At 40.6% G+C, this 21,891-nt stretch overlaps 2 protein-coding genes across 3 annotated transcripts in view; one reads left to right on the top strand and one right to left on the bottom strand.

Annotated features, from left to right (window-relative positions):
* The window catches only part of crlf3 (cytokine receptor-like factor 3), a 41,656-nt gene extending 41,191 nt beyond the window's left edge, over positions 1–465 (bottom strand). Inside the window, exon 1 of one of the 2 annotated variants that reach the window (XM_041217152.1) lies at positions 329–465. The gene's annotated coding sequence lies outside the window, so the exon portion shown is untranslated. The remainder of the gene's footprint in view (positions 1–328) is intronic. The other variant, XM_041217153.1, reaches the window with a different exon arrangement.
* Positions 466–903: 438 nt separating this feature from the next.
* atad5a (ATPase family AAA domain containing 5a) overlaps positions 904–21,891 on the top strand; it is a 61,814-nt gene continuing 40,826 nt past the window's right edge. Inside the window, exons 1-11 of the mRNA XM_041217408.1 lie at positions 904–1,139; positions 1,366–1,452; positions 1,816–3,662; positions 6,320–6,410; positions 8,045–8,200; positions 11,341–11,485; positions 14,066–14,153; positions 15,428–15,609; positions 17,446–17,603; positions 19,284–19,434; positions 21,414–21,842. Coding sequence (XP_041073342.1) covers positions 1,405–1,452; positions 1,816–3,662; positions 6,320–6,410; positions 8,045–8,200; positions 11,341–11,485; positions 14,066–14,153; positions 15,428–15,609; positions 17,446–17,603; positions 19,284–19,434; positions 21,414–21,842 — 3,295 coding nt within the window. The 5' untranslated portion in view covers positions 904–1,139; positions 1,366–1,404. The remainder of the gene's footprint in view (positions 1,140–1,365; positions 1,453–1,815; positions 3,663–6,319; positions 6,411–8,044; positions 8,201–11,340; positions 11,486–14,065; positions 14,154–15,427; positions 15,610–17,445; positions 17,604–19,283; positions 19,435–21,413; positions 21,843–21,891) is intronic.

Raw genomic sequence — 21,891 nt, 5'->3', positions numbered from 1 at the left:
GTTATTGAAATAAAACTTCTTTAAAATTCGAGGCGAAGGTACTTTTTTTTTAAATGAAAAAAAAAGTGCAGACTAAGACAGGTAAGAAATTTTTTTTTTTTTAAGGAAAAAAAAAGGTCCGATATCAAAACAAATAATGATAATATTCAGACAAAACGCCAATGATTTTGGAAGGGTCGCCGCTCCACTGCGGCCAATCCGGCAAAACCCGCTTCCCCTCAGGGAGTCCGCGGCACCGCTTGCGGCGAATAAAGACCAGGCGGACATTCAGAAGATGAGGGTTCCCACTTCAACACCGAAAAGAAAAGCATTTTTCAAAGAGGCTTACCCCACCCCCGTCCAAGTATTTAGCTCATAATGAGGTGAGGTGAAGCCAAGCAGAGGGAGAGGGAGTCCAGTCCGGCTTGTCTGACAGGATGAGGCCCGCGGCCCAACAAATCTCCTCAGCCTGCTCGAGCGGCCCCCACCCCCCCCCCCCCCGCTCCTCCTCCTCCTCCTCCTCCTCACGTCAATCAAGCCCCGCCGGGCCCGGGTGATTGACAGCTGACGGGGTGGGGGGGGGGGGGGAAAGGGAGGGTAGCCAATCAGCCGCGGGGCAGGGGGAGAGGGGGGGGGGGGGGGGGGTGTGTGTGGGGGGAGTGGGGCCCGTGGGCAGGGCCAATCCGGGGAGGGGCGGGGACTTGGGGGCGGGGCCTGGCCTTGCGATTGACGGGCACGCGCCGGCCGGCCCGCGCGATTGGCCGGTTGGGCGGTGGGTCAAAGGTCAAAGCGAATTGGCGCCATTTCTCGCTGGTTCGGGCGCCCGTTTGAAAGAGGATTTCCCAAGCCCTCCTCCCCCCCCCCCCCCCCACCCCCCTCCTCCTCCTCCCAGTTCTCTGGGGTATCCAGAGGGGGGAAAAAAACACAAGACAACCGGGGGGATGGAAAATAATGTAATCAGCTTCATTTTAAACTATGTTTTCTATAAAACATGCAGTGTAATTTTAAACTAATGCGAGTAAGTGGCGGCTTTTCCGTTTTATTTGAAAAGGCAAATTATAAGAGGAGGTTTCTCAGGCTGAGGGCCCAGCTCTTGTAAGAGGGCAAAAAGGGAGCAACGAAATGTGGGTTCACGGCCTTCGACCTGAGGTTTCTTAAAGGCAAGTGTGTGTGTGGCTTTGAATATGGATGTATAATGTATTAGCATATGTTGGAGATAGGCTTAGTCTGAAATGGGTTTCAATATCGTTCACTATTGCTGTGTAAAAAAAAAAACTCTAACTTATGTGTATTTTTGAATGCCTACTGGAGACTGGGCAAGAAAACCAATTTGTGTGATTGCAGAGGGAAGTTTCTCTCATGTGCTCTTTGCTCGTCCCTTCACAGGTTGCTTTCTGAGTGCCAAGGAGGGTAGAAATTGCTGGTATGGTTGGGATCATTGCTATGGCTGGTACAGTGGAGGAATATGATGAGGTGAGAATATCTGGATTACTGTTGATCTTTATTTTCAAATACCTCTTGCATTTTTCTGGATGCTGTGTTTTTTTAAAGTACAGTAACAATAACAATTGTTAACCTGTCATTCACTTAGCTTACATAGTTTAATGTATTACTTTGCTGCTCCAGTTAATGGAGTATGTAATGTGTGGCAAGAAGTAAACAGAGTGTAAGGGTTCTTATCAGATATACTGGACAAGAATTTATTGGTGATGATTAAACGGGCAGTAATTGTGTTGCTGTCACATTTTAAAAAGTCATTTTGGAACAGAGATGCAATGTGCAGGTGATTGGTGCTATTATATGCTGCTGGAATTTTTCAATGTGTTTGTTTTACAGCCGAGTAAGAAACCGAAAAAAGATGCAGAGGATTCCTCCACAAACACAATCACAAGCTACTTTTCACCATTATCAAAATCCATTGACACTGGCTTTCCATCACCCAAATCCAGTAATATAATGGATTACTTCAAGAAAACACCAAGTAGACAAAATTTTGCTTCAAATGCATCCAGTGAATGTGAAAGAAAGAATTCAACCGTAACATCTGTGGACCGTAATAAAGAAACATCAATAGTCTCGGAGGAAAAGTGCCAAACACCAAAGGGGAAAAGGCTTAGTAGAAGAATTAACTTAAGCCATAAATTGAATGAATGTCATGAGGTGGTAGAAATCAGCGATACTAGCAATTCGAGCATTGGAGAGGTGTGCGGCGTGAGATCGGGTGTCGGAGTTCTTGGGAGTGATACAGCTGCACTGATTGCTCAACTTTGTGCAGAAAGCCAAGAACTATTTGAAGAAAATGAGGACAATGTTGATGTGGATGTTAATACTGTACGTAGGAGGACAAAACCGGGGAACAGAAAGAAAAGCTGCAAAGAGCTTGTCAATCATTCGAGTAAAAAACTCTCCAAAAAAACACGAAAAAGAAAGGTTGCAGGAAATTATGAAGATCCCTCAAGGCAGCCAGATGTTGAGCTTGTGGCAAAGGATGACAGCTGTGAAAAGGGGGTTGAAAGTCCAGAGGCTAAAGGAGCTACTATTCCTGTGGCTATTGAAAGTGAAAGAATGTGTCTCAGTGAGACAGGTTTGGATACTACAGCTGACGAGACTTCTCAGGTGAATGACAGTACAGTTACTGTGTCATTTGAAGACTTTATAAAGAACCAAGAAACTGAAGAGTCTTCAGCTGAAAAAGCAGCAGGGGACGACTCTGAGATAATCGAGGAAAGTAACAAGCTTCCCAATTTATTGGAAGACATGAGTTCAGCTGCTCCTCAGCCAAACTCCCCTAAAACAGTGACAGTTCATGTTCAGATTCACTCTAGCCCTATATCTACCTCAGCTCAAAATTCCAAAAGGAAACAGAAAAAAATAGCATCAATCTTTTTGCGCAAGAAAGCTGACTCTGAAAGTGAAGTGATTGAAATCCAGCCGGAGAGCCCCTGTCCTGTCGAGAGCACCGATCCAGCTCCTGCAAGGAGATCCAATGTGGTGATAGCGGAAGAGGAGTTGGAGTTGTCGGTATTGGACGCCACTGAAAAGAGTCCCGTGAAGGCCAAGTGTAGTCGAGCTGAAAGGGAGCAGTTTATGAATGCTTTCAGACGACCACCCTCTTCAGATCCAGAAAAAAATGGACTCAAGAAGGTGGCGCAGAAACCAAAAAGCTCAAAGCAAGTTTTAACACAAGGTGAAGGAGATGTTGATGAGCACAGTCTAGAGAAGGGAGAAGAAGAATTTGTCCAGGTTACAAATGCTGAGATGTCAAACCAAGGCAGTAAAGATTCTAGGCTGGAGAAAAGTGAGTCTGGAGGTGCAACCACGAAAAAGAACAAAAAGCTAAATCGCAGAAAAGTTCGGAAAGCAGAATGTAAAAATCCAGATGATTGTGAAATTGATCCTGATCTGAAAACGTGCGATAAGATAGCTAAAGAATCAAAAGACCCAAAGCCTTTTGATCCAGCAACGACTCGATCGAGTGAAACCTGTAGAATTACGCGGAGGAGCCTTAGACAGCAAAGAGATGCTCTGGACTATTGCCTGACACCAGATAAAGCCATTGAAGTGGATTGTCTGGGTGTCCCAGCTCATAGGTCAACCCCAAAATTGACACGTTGGTCTTCTGAAGAAAATAGCATCTACAAAGCAGAAATGATTCCTATGACCTGTAACAAGAGTCCGATCAGGTAATGTGTATTTCACATCTCCACACAGATGAAGTATTGGTTGTGACTCTTTGATCTATCTATCTTTTACATTTACACCCGAAATGTTACATATGTTAAATTTTGATAAACAGTACCCTTTTCTATCCGGCTGCAGAGATTCACTCACCTTTCTGATGGCTTTAGGTGCATTTTGTTATAGCCAATTAGAATTTGTTGCTTAATGGAAGGTCAAGACACGTTCCAAGTAGGCATGTGAATGATATTAATATGGGAAGTGTTGGAAAGTACTGTACGTGACAGGAGAGAGATACGAGAACACAAGGCTGTTGTAATTAGTGATTGAATATTATTATATTATAGAACTTATTTTTCAGTCCTCAGTTATGGAAATTACTGTAGCCCTTTCTTTTTGGACAATCTAAATTCCATATACTCATGCCAATATATTTTCTTCCTAAATACTTGGGGTAAAGCAAAGATTGTATCTTATAAAATGGGGAAGTTACTTTAAACTTTGATTAACTTGAACAGTTCAGTGTATGAGGGATGGGATGGAAAATGAGTTTATAGATTCCCGTGTTACCATAAAGATGCCATTGTAGTGCAATGGCATGCATGCGTGCAAAATATGATTTTCATGCTTATATCTTTTAAATTGTGGCAAAACATATATCTGTATAATTCTGGGGTTTCTCTTCCGAATTACTGGTGCTTGCAAGTCTGTTACAGGTGTGCTAGTGATGGGAGGTATTTGAAGGGATGAATTGAGAGCATCACACAAGTCTCATGGGAAGAACATTAAAGCTGATCAATTTGTGTGTATGTTGACTAAATGAGTATTTGTATGTTAAATGATCCAGGTGATAATACTGAATTCTAACCAGGAAACATTTGTATCCCTACAATAATTACAACTAATAAACATTTATGTGTCCATTTTAACTATGTACAGGGGTAAGCTGTTAAGGGATATGGTAACAAGTGAAAAAGTGAGTAGGTCCATCTCAAGTAAACCATCAGTTCAGACTCAAATTACCATTCTTGAGTTGTAACATTCTTGTGCTCCCATATGATTGAAGACTATTGGTGACTTGGAGACCTACACACCTGTACTTACATTAAGCTAGGGCTAAAATGAATCTGATGAATGTGCAATCACAGCTTTCTGTTCTTAGCTAGTTTGTTTTGGTGCTATTATAATCTTTGATATGATACGCCCCTGATTTTTTAAAAAAAAGTTAAACTGTTCCTGACTAGAGGAAAGAAGATTGTGTATCATTCCCAGCTAGAAGTTGAGGAGATCCCTGCAACAAGCATTTGCCTCTATTTGTAATCAACTACAGAGAGATTGAAAGTGTAGATTCCTTCTCCCTTCATCTGCATAGTGTTTGTTTTTTGTTTGAATCAGTTTTCTTCTCTCCTGAGAATGGTGACCCATGGTGTGGTGTAGTTACCTCGCAGCATGAACTTAAGATATTGGACATCTGGATAATATTTGATCATGTGGGGGCCTCACAGCTGAAGCCAATTCTGTCCTCACTGGTGCCATGCACAGACTTTGCAGCAGGGTTACTGGATAGGAGCTGGAACTCTGGCTTCTCTCCTTACTTCAAAGGTACTGAAGCAAGATGTGCCTCCACTGCTGCCCAGCTGAGTCCAGCTAGTGGTGTGCAGTCTGAAATTTTTAGCTTGGCTATGTGCTGGTTTTACCAACAGGCCTGAATGTTGGGATTTCCCCCTTTGTGTTGGTGCCTGGCCTTGACAGTGTCTTGCATGTAACAACCCAGATATCGTTTGTTTCCACTAAATGTCTTGGCATGATGAGCCTGACCACATCATTCTGAGAAGGAGGTAAAATGCTTGACAAAATGGACTCATTGTTTGCATGGCTAACCTGTGTTGACAATTATAAAATGACTTTAGGGTAGCTGTGAGTAATCTGTCCTCACAGTTTGTGGCGGGGTGGGGGAGGGCTGGAAGAGGGTGGTACCCTTGTTATAAGATGTTGCAGCGATTGGTTCTTAATATGTCTTCAATGGATTCATCTGCATATGAAACAAGTAACCGCTGGGTCAATTGAAATTTTCTAGACTGAGGGCAATGGATTTTTATTGGATAAGGGTTATAGAGGAATACAAAGCAAAAGTGGGTAAATGGAGTTGAGGTACTGGTCAATCATGATCTAATAGAATAGAGAAACAGGTTTGGGGCTAATTATTCCTATGATCATACACCCAATATGATTATGCACATTAAACCTGTGCATCACTGGGCAAGTGGCTTATATGCTCATACATGATTAGAATGCCACGTGTATACTCTAAACTTTTATGAATCAATCTTTGCTCAGAATGGTTAGAATGTGTAACATGCTACCACATGAAGTACTGGAGATGAATAACCGAGATATATTTAAGGGAAGCTAGATAAGTAAATGAGGAAGAAAGGAATGGAAAGATATGTTGATGAAGTAAGGTGTGAGGAGACTTGTGGAGTATAAACACAGGCACAGACCTGGTTGTTGGAATGGATTAATTCTGTGCTGTGGTATTTAATGTGATGCTGTGTATGGTGCAGTAAACTGTAACTAGAATAATGGGGTTGCAGTGTAAAACTGTAATGTGAACAGAATGCAGAATGAGATTTTCACTACATTTTATGTACTGGCTTTTCAGAATGAAGTTTACACGGATCACTCGGTCAAAAAATGATGTAAAAGCAAAGAAAATGGATGAGAACGTAGAATTTACTCCCAGGAGCATCCAGGTATTTATATTTTCCAAAATAACCTTATCTTAATAAGGTTTATTGTAACCAGTGGGGGGGAGAGAGAAAGTGTGTGTGTGCATGTGTTACACTGTCCTTTCAAATCTGTAGAATGATGTTTCAAAATATGGTTGGAGTTCTTTATAAAAACCGTTTCACATTTTTAAAATATTAGAGTAGACAAAATGTTCCCAAATACAGAAATTTTAGAGATCAACATTTTAATTGATCGTGCTTAATTGATTTTAATTAATTGAGGATGGTGGTAAACTTCAAGAGGACTTAGGCTTGTGGAATGGGTGGACAAGTGGCAGATGAAACTTAATGTAGAGATGTGAAGTGATTCATTTTGGTAGGAAAAACGAGGAGAGAGAATATAAACTAAAGGGTACAATTCTAAAGGGCGTGCAGAAAAAGATGGACCTGGGGTTATAAGTGCACAAATCATTGAAGGCGGCATGTTCGATTGAGAAAGTGGCTAATAAAAGTATACAGGATCCTGTACTTTAGGGTTATAGTGTACAGTTCATGTTGAACCTGTATAAACCCTAGTTTGACCTCAACTACAGTATTGTGTCCAATCCTGGGCCCCACACTTTAGGAAGGATGTGAAGGCATTAGAGAGGGTGCAGAAAAGTTTCATGAGAATGTTTCCAGGGATGAGGAATTTGAGCCATGTTGATATGTTGGAGAAGCTGGGGTTCCTCTCCTTAGAGAAGATAGTTTTAAGAGGAGATTCGATAGAGGTTTTCAAAATCATGAGGGGTTTGGACAGATTAGATAAGGAGAAACTGTTCCCTTTGATAGCAGGGTCGAGAAACAGAGGGCACTAATTTAAGGTGAATGGCAAACGAAGCAAAGGTGTATGATTAGGATGTGGAATGTTCTGCTTGAATGTGTGGTGGGGCCAGATTCAATGTCATCCTTCAAAAGAGAATTGTATAATTATCTAAAGTTACAGGATGCTGCACTCAGAGGTGCCTACTTTTGGTGAGACATAACGAAGCTCACATCTCTCTTGGGTGGACGTAAATGATTCTGTTTTAATATTAGGGATTGCCCTTTTAGGACAGAGGTGAGAATTTTTCTCTCAGAGGGTTGTGCGACTTTGGAATTCTCTGCCTCAGAAGGTGGTGGAGGCGAGGTCATTGAATATTTTTAAGGCAGAGGTAAATAGATTCTTGTTAGGCAAGGGAATTAAAGGTTATCGGGGTTAGATGGGAATGTGGAAATCGAAACAAACCAGTCACGATCTTATTGAATGGCGGAACAGGCTCGAGGGGCCGAATGGTCTACTCCTGCTCCTGTTTTGTATGTTCTTATGTTCTTATCCCCTAATTCTTGATGAAGAATAGTGTGTTCTTCCAGTGTCCTGGCCAATGTTTATCCCTCAACCAATATCACTTTTTTTTTAAAAAACAGGTTATCCGGTCATTATCGCATGTGGGAGCTTTGTGCAAATTACCTGCCAAGTTTCCTGCACTCCAACTGTATCTACACTTCAGAAATACTTAATTAGCTGTAAGGTGCTTTGGAATGGCCTAAAGTTGTGGAAAGTGTAATACAAATGCAGGATCTTTCTTTTTTTCATTATATGATGATATTTTTCTAATTGTTAATGTTTTGTTATTTAGCGAATGTGCAGATCCAAGAATATGGTCAAAGCAAAGAGACTAGTTGAAAAAGCCAAAGAACAGAGCAAGTGCAGAAATCCTGTGGAACCCATTACGCCTCTTAGGCGGTCAAATCGACAGCAGTCCAAATCTGATGAGAATTCTCATGGGACTGAGGTACTAGCATTTCAAGTATTTTATGAAAAACTAAAACAACATTTGAAAAGCAGGGAGTGGTGGTTTGGTACTCCCAGTTTGACAAGTCATTATCATCATGAAAAGTTAAACAATGCCTGACAGGTTTGTTTTGTGTGGAATTCGACCATTGGGTTTGACATCAGAAGAGGATTCACAAAAGGCACTTGGTGTGCAGATATGTCATTCTGAATGCTGTTATAAAATGTTACAATCTAATCCAAATTTGCTTGGATAAATTTATCTCTATAACGTCATTGTTTCTGATTGAAGTAGTCTGTTGGGAATTGAGTATTTATGAATATTGAACTCTTCACCTGAAAAGCTATTTGGGCCCTTACTACTGCACCACACAGAAATGGTACCTCAGCTGATGTTTTCACTAGTAGGAGAGAGCAAAACTAGGAGCTGTAAATACAAGACAGTCACTAATAAATTCAGTAGAGAATTCTGAGAAACCTCTTTACCCAGAGAGTGGTGAAAATGTGTAGTTGCTATCACGTGGAGTAGTTGAGGCCAACAGCATAGATACTTTTAAGGGGAAATTGGATAAACACATGAGGAAAAAAGAAATGAAGCTTTGTTGATGGGATGAGATAAAGAGGAGTGTGAGGAAGCTTCTGTATAGCACAAACACTGGCACAGACGAGTTGGGCTGAAATTCCTGTTTCTGTGCTGGAAATCTTCGTAATGTTGTTTTATTGTCATTATTCTAATTCCCAAGACTGACGCATTCAGGGCTTTTAACTGGTTTACTTTTGTTAACTATGAATGTCCTAAATCACCCGAATTTGTCTTTAGTTTTTTTAAGAAAGATACTTAACAACAATAATCAGCATAGGCACCCTGAGAGCTGGCTGTTTGCAAAGTCAGATTCTAGCATTTTAATAAAATATCTATTCCTGTATGTGATATTTGTTCTTTACCCAAGAGGATGTTTTTGCCGACCTGCTCCCAGCCATCACTCGTGCTGGTCAAAATGAGATGCGCAGGAGTGGCTCATGGTGGCTTTCTGCCTTGTCTTGTTGACTGACTGCCTCCTGTCCCCATAGCACAGTCTAGATCAGGCAGTTGAAGTTAAATGCAATTTCTGCCAATTTACAATGCAGCTTATTGAAGATCCCACAAGGTATCCTTCCCTTTGTATTAATTTTTATTCTCTCTGCATTTACCATATAAAATTTTATAAGTTGATCCACTTTTGAGATGACATCCCCTGCCCCAACATAGGATCTTGTAGTACAGAAGACAGCCCATTGCACCTGTGCCAGCTCTCCAAAAGAGATATCCAATTAGCCCCATTTTCCTGTTCTTTCCCCATAGGCCTGGAAAAAAAAAGTATATATCTAGTTCCCTTTTGAAATCTACTACAGATAAGACCCCTTATCCGGTGTCCCAAAATCCGGAAAGACCCGAAAACTGGTCCCTGCCCTGGAAACCACAATCCCCATCTGGGCATTCCTGTCTGTCATGTCTGGTTCGTGCCGCGCTGATTCCCTGTTCTTTGGGTCCGGGATTAACGGTGAAGCCAACCTGGCCTGCCCCGTCCCTTCCTTTGCTTGGCGGAGAAATCAGCCCGGCTTCAGTTATCTTATTTTCCCTCACTCCCCAATCCCCGCCCTTCACCACCCCAGGACCCAAAATCTGGAAAATCCCCATATCTGGTACACATTGGCCCCTAGCTTCCCAGATACAGGGTCTGGTTACCTGTATTGAATTTGCTTCCACTGCCTTTTCAAGCACTGCATTCTAGATCATAACCAATGAACAGAAAAAAAATGAGAATTCTCATAAGGTGTAGCACTGCACTACAAAGCATCTGTCCACCAAAATGCTCAGCTTTATGCTGTTAGCAGGTGTGTGTGTGTGTGTGTGTGTGTGTGTGTGTGTGTCTGTGTCTGTGTGTGTGTCTGTGTGTGTGTCTGTGTGTGTCTGTGTGTGTGTGTGTGTGTGTGTGTGTGTGTGTCTGTGTCTGTGTCTGTGTCTGTGTGTGTGTCTGTGTGTGTCTGTGTGTGTCTGTGTGTGTCTGTGTGTGTGTGTGTGTGTGTGTGTGTGTGTGTGTGTGTGTGTGTGTGTTATACACACACTCTGTTCTTTCCGTTTCCACTAGTGAAGCCCTATCTTGTGTTATTTTAACCCTCCAAACTTGTTAGTAAAAAAAAATTGCAACACTCTCCTGTCAGTTTTGACTCCTCCTTCACATTTATAGTGTCTGTCTTCTCTGTCAGAAACTCTTCAGCATTTCACCTACAATGAATTGCAGAGAACTCTTGTTGTGTAGGTGAATGCAACAACCAAATTACAATGAGTAAGATCCCAGAAATGCCAATGGGGTGAATAACCAGTTGACATCTTTTTCATGTTAGTTTTGAGAGGAATGTTGTTCAGGTGCACAACTGTCTGCTGCCAGTAAAATACTGCCATGAAATCTTTAATTTCCATCCGAACCACCAGTAAAGGCAGCCGTGTCTTTGATGGAATTCTTCTTCCTGTATTTAACCTGCTGAAACGTCTCCAATTTTCAATAGGCAATAGGAACTAGACTGAAGTTGGGAGGGAAACGAGCCAGCAGGGAGACCAAAGGAAGTGACTTGTGTAGCTTTTTGCGTTATTGTTGAAGAGTATTTACTTGTTTTGTGGGAAAACATGACAGCAGCTTGTGCACAGCAAGGTTCAACAAACAGTAAATTAGATAAATGGAGTATACTGACACTTAGTATGAAGGCTTCCAGTTGTGAGTCAGTTTTGAAACCATTTCCCCAGCTGAAGCCCATTTCTTCAAGAGAGGAGGGAAAATATATAGATGATTGTATGACGCTGTGTTCCAAGACACATTGTTGCTCTAAAGCAGGGTAGTCTTTTATTCAGCATCCTTGTTCTGTACTGTTGTTTTGTTTTTTTTAATTAAATGTTTATACTGTTTTACAAATTCATTGAGATTCCTGAATGCTGCTAATGCGCAAGATTTTATTTTTGCTAATCACAGATGAAAACTCTTCAGCAGAATCCTGTTTGCATATCTGGTATATGTAATAGTGATATTACTTCTGATGGTCCTGTCTGTTGAGCATCACTGCAGCCTGATAACAGATTTTTTCATTTCTTACATTTGTTTTGTCTAGGACTTGACAGTTAAGTTGAATTCAAGTGCAGCAAGCAATTCTGACTGTACAATCCAACGTGAAAAGAAATCCAAAACATTGAAGAATATAAGTGACATGTTGGGAAAGAATTCAGGTAGCACATCAGCAGCCAAGAGCACTGCAGGTTAGTACATGCTAAAACAAATAACAGTTCCATTAATATTTTCTTTTTTTAATCTAAATAATTCCCTTCCCTGTAGATCTTCCTGTTTGGTAATTTACTGAAGGGAGCAGCCTTACACCTTTTTGTGAAGTCTTTTTTCTGCCCATATTCTTCAGCCAGGGCTGAGAAATCAGGCTGTAGAATCTCCACCAGTTGCTCATCAGTGGCACTGTGTAGCAAGGTGTAACAACTTGCTGGGACATTCCTTTTTACAACGACTTTCTCTCCCTCTTTTTGGTCTCTGCTCAATGCTTCCTAATAGCATTGTAGATGAAATCAGGAACTTGCTGTGTGGCAGAAACTGGCATAAACCTGTTTCTACAACTCAACATGCTGTATAGCTGCACTATCCTGCTCCTTAACAATTTCAGAAACTCATTTAATTAGTTAATATTAGTAGTAAATGAAGCGCTATCATTTAAATTCAAACAAAGTGCCATATTCCTAAATACTGTAAACAGCAGCACTTTGCATGAACAGAAACTTACAGCCTTTCATTGATGCATGCCCTTTGGGTCAGTGGCCACAGTGTCAATTCTGAAGATGTGCAATGTCAGCACTGAGAGCCAAGTTTTAAATGTCTATAATGAATTGGCAATTGTGCGCACAGTATTATTATGCCACTAATGTCTGCCAGGACTGGCAGTAAATTTACTCATTGGCTACATGCCTAAGAGTGTTTTTATATAGAACTACAATGGAAAATCGCCCCAAAGTGTAATCAAAGAATAGATGTTGCGTAAAGAAGGGGGGATTGTCTGGAGGAATAGAATTGAAAAGCAGAGAAATTGTGTTAAACTAACTTGCAACCTTAATTAGACCACATTTGGTATACACAGTTCTGGTCTCTATGTTGCAAAAAGGGATATGGAAGCACTGGAGAAATTGTTTAAAAAAATATATACATATGGATGAAACCAGAACTGAGCAATTATACCCATCAGGAGAGATTGAGGAAGCTGTGGCTATTTTCCCTAGAAAAGAGAAGGCTCATAGTGGTCTTTGAAATTGTGAAGAGGTTCGTTAGGAAGATGTAGAGAAAATGTTTTCACTTTTGGGAGTCCCAAACTAGGGGTCATTAATAAATCCAATGAAGTATTTGGGAGAAACTGCTTTCCGCAGACAATGATGAGAATGTGGATTGTGTGACTGCAGTAGGTAGTTGAGACAAGTGGCACAGAAGCATTTGTTAACTAAAAGTATTAAAGAATATGGGGCGAAAGTGCCTCTGTGGAGTTGGGTCTCAGATAAACCATGATCTTATTGAATGGCAATGGAACATAGTCAAGAGGCTAACTGGCTTTCTCATGTTCCTACATGTACACTGTAAGACCAGGAGTGAGTGTAGCTCAGTAAGGCGATTGGTGAACATAATGGATGATAGAGCATGGGCAGTAAAGTTTTGAATGAGCTGAAATGGATGGGAAACTAGCCAGGAGAGCATTGGAATAGTCAAGTTTGGAAGTGACAAAGGCATGTGAGAATCTAATATTGCTTACATAAAGAAATTGGCACATTATATAAAGTAAACAGACTTATACTGAAGAGACTTCATTATGTGGAATTTGTTGGTAAGAAATTATGTGTAGTCACACTCGTGGGGTTTAGAATAATCATACAAAGGTTGACCTTTGCTCAGGCCCTTTAGACATTATCCAAAGCTTTCAAATATGTTATATTCTTGTAGCAAACTCCTAGACATTGTTTATTTCCTGGTAACATAGACTGGGCACTGCGTGGCCTTTTTGAAGTAAATCCCAAATTTTTTTTGGCCTGAAAACTAGGAATGATCTTTACAGCCCTTTGTGAACATAATTCTACGGTACTTGTTTAACATAAAGCTTTAAAACAGCCATTTTGGTTTTTAAAAAAAAAACAATGCCACAAGATTGAATTATAGTCTTTGAATAACTGTGTAGAAGTCTACGAAAAGTTTTATCCTCCTGCTCTAGTATTTCATCCACTCTGCCTTGCACTTGTCTTATTTTAATTAAGGAGAGACAGTAGCGTAGTGGCAAGGTCGCTGGACTAGTAATCCAGATACTTAATGCTCTGAAGACATAGGTTCAAATTCCACTGTGGCAGCTGGTGGAATTTGAATTCAGTTAAGAAATCTGGAATATAAAGCTAGTCTTAGTAATTGTGACCATGAAACTATCATTGATTGTCGTAAAAGCCCATCTGGTTCACTAGGGAAGGAACCCCACCAACCTTACGTGGCCTACATATGACCCCAGAACAACAGCAGTATAGTTGACTCTTAACGGCCCTCAGAAATGGCCTAGCAAACCACTCAGTTCAAGGGCGATTAGGGATGCGCAACAAATGCCGGGCTTGCCAACGACACCCACATCCCATGAAAGAATAAAGAGAAGAAAAAATGTTGCCTGTTCCCAGTTGCCCCTGGGAAGTGAATGCTGTTAATTGTTTGCGCCCCCCCCCCCCCCAATCTGTGCTGTACGTGCAAGTCATTCCAAATGCACACGATTACTTTCACTATTTGAAGAACTGGTTTTAATTTTAAGTTTTGTCTTGATCCAGCTGACCTCAAGGTTGCTTCCATATTTTGCGGTAAAAAAGCAATCAAAGCTATACCATCAGGACCCATCACCATTATTGACGATAACAGGTGAGTACCTTATTAGCTGTGTCTGTATCTTTTTAATTGAGTCATAGAGCACAGAAAGAGTCCACTGTGCCTGTGCCAACCCTGGAAATGCTACCTAATTAGTCACATTTGCCTGCTCTTCCCTTTAATGATGTAAAGTTTTCCTTTTCAAATATTTATCCAATTCCAATCTACAAGTTACTCCTGCTAGTAAGATCAGTTTATCTCTATCTACTCTATCAAAACCCTCACTTAATTTTGAACACATCGATGAAGTTGCCCCTTAACTTTTTCTGTTCTAAGGAGAACCATTCCAGCTTTTCTATTCAAATAACTGAAGTCTCTCATCTCTGGTGCCATTCTGGTGAATGTCCCCTGCCTTTTTTTTTAAAAAAAGGAATATTGTGTTTGACGCATTATCTCATTTGTTTAATATATGGGGCTTGGTTTTTTTTTAATCTTCAGAGCATCTTAATATTGAATTCTGCCTTGAAGTTACATTAAATTTGCAATTTCGGTTGAGTAGAGAAAAACTTTGTCACCTTGGGCCTTTTAATTCTTTCTTCATTCAAGGGGTGTAGACATCGCTGGCAAGGCCAGCATTTGTTGCCCATCTCCAATTGCCCTTGAACCGAGTTGCCCCATTTCAGAGAACAGTTAAGAGTCAACCACATTGCTGTGGGGCTGGAGTCACATGTAGGCCAGACCAGGTAAGATTTCCTTCCCTAAAGGACATTAGTGAACCAGATGGGTTTTTAACAACGATTTATAGTTTCACGGTACCATTACTAGCTTTATAATTCAAGGTTTAAATTCCACTAGCTGCCATGGTGGGATTCGAACCCATGTCCCTAGAGCATTAGCCTGGGTCTCTGAATTACTAGTCTAGTGACATTGCCACGACACCACCTTCTCCCTACAGAAGTTGTTAAGGGATAAATTGAAAATTTAAAAACTGAGATTTTTGTTAGGAAAGGGTATAAAGGATTACAGAACCAATGCAGGTAGATTAAGGTACCCCATCATCTAATAGAATGGTGAATCCACCTCAGTGGGATGAATATCGTTCTTGTATAAATACTAGCTGCTTCTGATTTGAGAGATTGTTTACCAGAGTGTTGAAGGCACCACATTTCACTGTGCCTGCTCAGTGGCTACCCTGTCCCTGTATATAACCAAAGCTTGTATGTTGTAACAGTGAGACAGAAAAAAAGCTTTGATGGCTGGAAGGAGCGCTGTTTATATCGGAAATGTGGTCAAGAAATATAATATGACTGTTTGTTTGTTTTACAAAGTTGTAATGGTTCAGAAAACTCTCAGGATGATGAACAATTTAAAGCTAAGCGTCAGTTTCTCATGAGTGGATTACCAGATACGTTGAAAAAACACATAGCAAAGACTGCAGCAGTGATGGAGGTCTACTCTGCTGCAAGTGCTGCTTTCCAAACCGTTGTTCATGTCCAGCAAAAAAGTCAAGGTGAGATTTTTAAGTTTGGGAACAGTAATGCTGTTTATGATGTGTTCACTTAACAGAGTTGGGAGATGTTGCTTCTTAATTTGTATATTATACTTGGATTTTGACTTTGGTTTTTAAGATACAAATTCTTTCTTTGCATCTGAAAAATTCCAAACATGTGAGAAGGGACAGGAAAAGAGCAGCTTGCCAATCAAAGTCAATGGCAGCATCATACGCTACTTCCTACACATAGCATCAACCAACCTCCTCCCCGACACTCTGACCCCACCCCTCCCTCAAAGTCAGGAAATCCTCTGAGAGAAAGCCATTTGAGATTCTCACTCTTGCATTTAAGTTATTTTGTGTCTCGTACCCTGCTATCTCTTTAACCTCCTACAGTTCCCTGGAACTTTGTTCTTTCAAGTTTGACCTCTGATATTTGCCTGCCTCCCTTCACCATATCATTGGTTGGCTGTGCCTTCTGTTACCTAGAACAATGGTACAGAATAAAAACAGAAAATGGGTCTGATGTGGGATATCAACCTGAAATGTTAACTCTGTTTCTCTCCATAGATGCTGCCTGACCTGCTGCATGTTCCCAGCATTTTCTGTTTTATTACAGATTTCCAGCATCTCCAACATTTTGCCTCTGCCCCACAGACTTTAAATCCCACGTTTTTGACTTAGTTCTTAGGCACTGACCAAATATCATTTTTGTCTCATTACACCACTGTGAAGCCTCTTGGAACACTTTTTTCTATATTTTGAGTGCTTTATAAATTAAAGTTGCAACTTAACATAAATCAGATATAACAATTGCATTCCCTTGTGATCTGGATCTGATAGTTATGTCTTTCACATGTAACTCTTCAATCTCTCTTGAAGGTAGGTTGAGTTAACAATAGTAGAAATGAGGTTTGGCTGGAATCCCCTAACCTGCTTTATTTCACATTATGGTGAAACATACCAAAAATGAATTATGATCTATCCCTCAGGTTAATGGGCATAACTTGCATTTGCTTAAGAGAACAGAATAAAGATGCTGCAGCACTATTATAGATTTTTTTTTTGCTAGCCTAGGGTAACAAAGCATATGGAGCCAAGGCAGGTGATGTGTACAGATCAACCATGAATGGCAGTGGAATAGGCTTAAGGGGCAAATGTGAAATAAAAACACATAATGTTAGAAAAATGCAGGTCTGGCAGCATCTGTGGAGAGAGAAAGAAGAGTTAACGTTTCGAGTCTGTATGATTCTTCAGAACTCTGAATGACTTTGTGATGAAGAAGACTCTTAACGGGCTTCCTTTGCTTGAACTCATTTAGCTAAATGCTTCACCTCGTTTCTGATTCACACCCCAGCATGGGGCTGTTCTGAGAATCCAATCCAATTAAAGCAAACTTCAACTTAGTAACACATTTTAAAAATAAATCCTCACTGGGAAAAATGGTCAAAATATCCAGAAATGTGGTAACCATCCTTCAGCTTGCCATGATCAGCACCACAGGAAATGTCCTAGTAGTTTTCAGGATCAGATCTCCTTCCACATTATTTCTACGCATACCTAAAACTGTCCTGTTGGGCAAATGGACAAAGATAAACTTGTGTTGATGTTTCCATGTTGTGCACTGGCATGGATCAATATATTTAGTTGGTTGATGTGGCGATAGGACTGTACAAATGGAAAGTTTTACTTGTGCTATAACATGGCCGTGGTATAATCTATTTCGAGTACTTCTGGTCATTCTGCTAATACGCTTGCTCTGTAATGTGGTCCTTTAGCACATCACATCACCATTTCATAAATTAATTCTAGCTAGTTGCTATAAATGAACATGATTTTGTTTTTGTTGTCTAGTTTCATTGTTATGGAACCTAGGTTGGCCCAACTCAGCTATTCTAAACCGCCTCCAGGATGTGAGTGAAGGAATAGAAGGAATTCTGAAAGTTTCCCTTGCCCTTGGAGATTTCTCTGAAGTGAAATACACAACCACCACTGTTGCATCTTGGACTGGGGTTAGTGATTCTCGTGGTACCTTTCTAATTTTAATTTGTTGTATTGATGTTTAATTACTACAGAGCTCAATTGTGATCGTGCTTAGAATATCTGTTTAGAATGGAGAAAGATTGGAGAATGAGCCAGCAGAGTACACTGGTTCAGAACAACAGTAACAGAGACCGGGTGCAGGATACCTGTCTTTGTGTCTGCTTTGGTTCAGTGATAACACTCACCTCTTGAGTCAGAAGGTCGAAATTCCATCTGCACTCTTGGGTGGGTGTAAAAGACGCCAAAGAACTATTTGAAGAAGAGCAGGGGAGTTCTCCTAATGTTCTGGGAAATATTTATTCTTCAACAAACATCACCAAGAATAAATTATCTGGTCATTTATCTCACTGCTCTTTTTGGGAGCTTACTTTGTACGAATTGGTTGCTATGTTTCCTACTTTGGCTGTATGTGGCTCTGTGAATTGGAAGTGCTCTGTGAATACAGGTTCTTTCCTCCCCTTAAAGAAAAAAGATGAAAGTTAAAGAAATTTCAACAACCTCAGCAGCTTCTGTGTTGCCAAATTGACTGCAGTGTTTTCTGCCATTACAATAGTGAGACTGTTGTGAGCATTTGGGATATTCTGAGATTGTGAAAGGTGCTGTATAAATCCTAGTTCTTTCTTTCAATTTGGAAACACGATCCTGTTTGGGATTTCAGGACAATAGCGAATTTGGAAGAAAACCCTAGATTTGATGCTGATGGCTTGTACTGAGCAATGTGTAATTAATAATAAAAACAAAGTGTTGGAAATACTCAGCAGGTCTGGCAGCATCTGTGAAAGGAGAAACAGAGTCAATGTTTCACATTGAATATAACTCTTCTTCAGAATTGCTATTCGCAGTTCCAGTGTCCACAGTATTTTGCTTTTATTTAAATGTGTAATTGATATTTGCATTCATATGTTTCAGACACAAGTGTAAGTATGAATTGCTGTTTCAGCTAACAAAACTACTTCCTTATGACTCAGTTCTAACACAATGATAATAGTTTAATATTGCAAGTAGGATTACATTGTAAAATTTCCAGTTATGTGTTTAGAAATGCCCCCCAGTGTTGTCACTGGGCTTATTTGCACCAGTTTACCATGAGAAGGCTAATACTTAAAGCACTACACTAAGCCTCATTTCTGATTTTTCAATTCAGCTCCTTGTTGAATCTACCACCAGAATTTCACCTTCATGACATACAGCTCAGGATACCCTCTCTGAAGGGGTCAAATGGCCTACTCCTGCTCCTTGTTCATATAACCCAATTTTGGAGGAATAAAATGTGTCCTGCTATGACTGCTGTGTTTTTCCACAGTTCCTGGAGACACAAAATTAAAGTTTCACACCTGTTGTCACAGGGGGCAACTAGGGACGGGCAATAAATGCTGGCCCAGCCAGCGAAGCCCATATCCCATGAATGAATTTAAAAAAACTTTGTTGAACCATATTAAGGGTAGAACCTTAGTGTTGCTACATGGAAATTTCACACATCCACTACTAAGCTTCAATAAAGTCTAAATGATAGCACTGACTTTACTTTTGGAGCTGTTTATTAGGAAGAGAATGTACATAAAATTTGTGGGAAAATGGCCCCTTTGAAAGTTTGTCTTTCATTGTATGAGAAATCAGACGGCTTTAAAGTTTGTAATTTTATGCTGCAGTTATCTAACAGGAGGACAGAATTCTCTCAGGACATCCAGAAGTCCTTACTTGAAGAGATAAAGTCATCAAATCCAGACTTTCCTGTACGGAAACTTTTCAAACCATTACTTCAGAAACGAAAAGAACACCTTGCAGAGGCTCTCAAAGCAGGTCAGTGATATGAAATCTTTTGATGGTGTTTGTCCACAGTTATGGTTAAATTATGGTTATTAAATTATTTAAATTACAGTTATGTTTAAACTTGGACAATATCCAAGCTTGGGCTCACAAGTGGCCACACAAATGCCAGGCAATGACCATCTCCAACAAGAGAGAATCTAACCCTCACCACTTGATGTTCAATGGCATTACCATCGCTGAATCCCCCACTATCAACGTCCTGTGGGTTAACATTAACCAGAAACTAAACTGGACTAGCCATATAAATACTTTGGCTCCAAGAGCAGGTCAGAGGCTAGGAATCCTGTGGCGAGTAACTTGCCTCTTGACTCCCAAAGCCTGTCTACCTTCTACAGGGCCCAAATTAGGAATGTAATGGAATACTCTCCACTTGCCTGGATGAGTGCAGCTCCAACAACACTTGAAGCTTGACGCCATCAAGGAAAAGCAGCCCACTTGATTGGCACCCCATCCACAAACATTCACTCCCTCCACCAATGACACAGAGTGGTAGCAGTGTGTACCATCTACAAGATGTACAACAGGAACTCGACTTCCAAACCCACGACTGCTACCATCTAGAAGGACAGGGACAGCGGATACATGAGAACACCACCACCTGGAAGTTCCTCTCCAAGCAACACACTATCCTGGCTTGGAAATATATCGCTGTTCCTCACTGTCGCTGGGTCAAAATCCTGGAACTCTCTCCCTAACAGCACTGTGGGTGTACCTACACCACATGAACTGCAGCGGTTCAAGACGGCAGCTCACCACCACCTTTTCAAGGGCAACTAGGGATGGACAATAAATACTGGTCTAAACAGCGATGCCCATATCCCATAAATGAATAAAAAAAAAAACAACGAGATTGGCAAAGGGTTACATGTTTTGGGATTTTAATGTTCTATATTCTTAAATTCATAGTCACCAATGACTCTGCTAAATGAACCCTGTGAACTCTACGCTATGGAATTTGCCTTTACCTGGCCAATATTTAGGCAAGCAACAAGAAGATTTGGATTGAATAGAGTTTTTTTATTCTTTGATGGGATTTTGGGCGTCATTGGCAAGGCCAGCATTTGTTGCCTTCCCTAACTATCCTTGAACTGAATGGCTTACTGGACCATCTCAGAGGGCAGTTAAGTGTCAGCCACAGTGCTATGGATCTGGAGTCATATTTAGGCCAGATCAAGTAAGGATGGCAGATTTCCTTCCCTAAAGGACATCAGTGAACCAGAGAGTTTTTGACGACAATCTATTGTTCCATGGTCACCATTACTGAGATTCACTTTATAATTCCAGATTTTATTCATTGAATTTAAATTCCGTCAGCTGTTATGGTGGGATTTGAACCCAAGTACCTAGAGTATTAGTCTGGGCCTCTGGTTACTAGTCCAGCAACATCACAGCTACACTGTCTACCCTATACCCTTATTACTAAGCTCTGCTTTACTGGATCACTCCACAACCTGTCAAATGATATACCTCGTCTGCAGCAGACAGATTGAATATACACTCTTGGGCTGCAGGCCAGCAGATAATTTATTTATCATAGAACTGCTAAATGCACAATATTAAGAATAATGCATATGTTTATACTGATTTACACACGGTTAGCCTGCTCATTGTAAAAGATTAACAAAGATGTTTATCCTAGGCCATCTTTAACACCATAAATGAGTTCAGGAAAAGACAACAGTGCACAACATTTTCACCAGTTCATTCATCAATGACCTTGTCAGTGACCTTTTCCAAGTTATTGCACAAATTATTTTACTAGGTTTGATTTCAAAACATCAGGTGAATTACAGAAGATTTTGTTGTCCCTGTGTACCGTCACGAACCATACCTCAGTCAATCTGCTTTGTGTGTTTGTGAGGAGTTCTGGGCCCTCAGTTTTATGTGGGATGCATGACATATTTATACTGGTTTACAAACTTTGTGTGTGTTTTTCCTTTGATTTACAGGACCCTCTAATGAATCGGACAGTTCTGTAATAGAGCTTGATACTGAGCCCCAACAAGTATTATCTCTGTGTAGCAGTCCACAACAAACTTTGGGTAAAAGGAAGAGAAAGAAGGAAAGACAGGACCAGAAACAAAAAAGGAGGAAAATACTTGACAATAATGAGGACTCTGTTATTATCATTGATGTGGAAGAATACACTCCAGAGGTGTCTGCACAATCTGAGAAATCTACCAAGAGAAACAGTAAAGGCGCCCAAAATCAGAATTGCGTGGCTCCTTCCAAAAATCGCCTTAGTCGATCTATTAAGATAAAGCAGCAGGAGTTGGAATGTAAAACCAGAGCAGCAGAAACACAGAATGTGCCTGCTCCGTCACGGGTTTCCAAATTAACTGACCAACCAAAGAGGGAGGAAGCTGCTGCTTCTGACGGTAATTTAATTTTCATTACTGAGTAGCCCTTTGAATTTTAGTCAGATCT

This window comes from Carcharodon carcharias, chromosome 22, assembly GCF_017639515.1.
Source record: "Carcharodon carcharias isolate sCarCar2 chromosome 22, sCarCar2.pri, whole genome shotgun sequence".
NCBI lineage: Eukaryota > Metazoa > Chordata > Chondrichthyes > Lamniformes > Lamnidae > Carcharodon > Carcharodon carcharias.
Note: the sequence above shows the minus strand (reverse complement) of the source record. Positions and strands in the feature narration are given on the sequence as shown.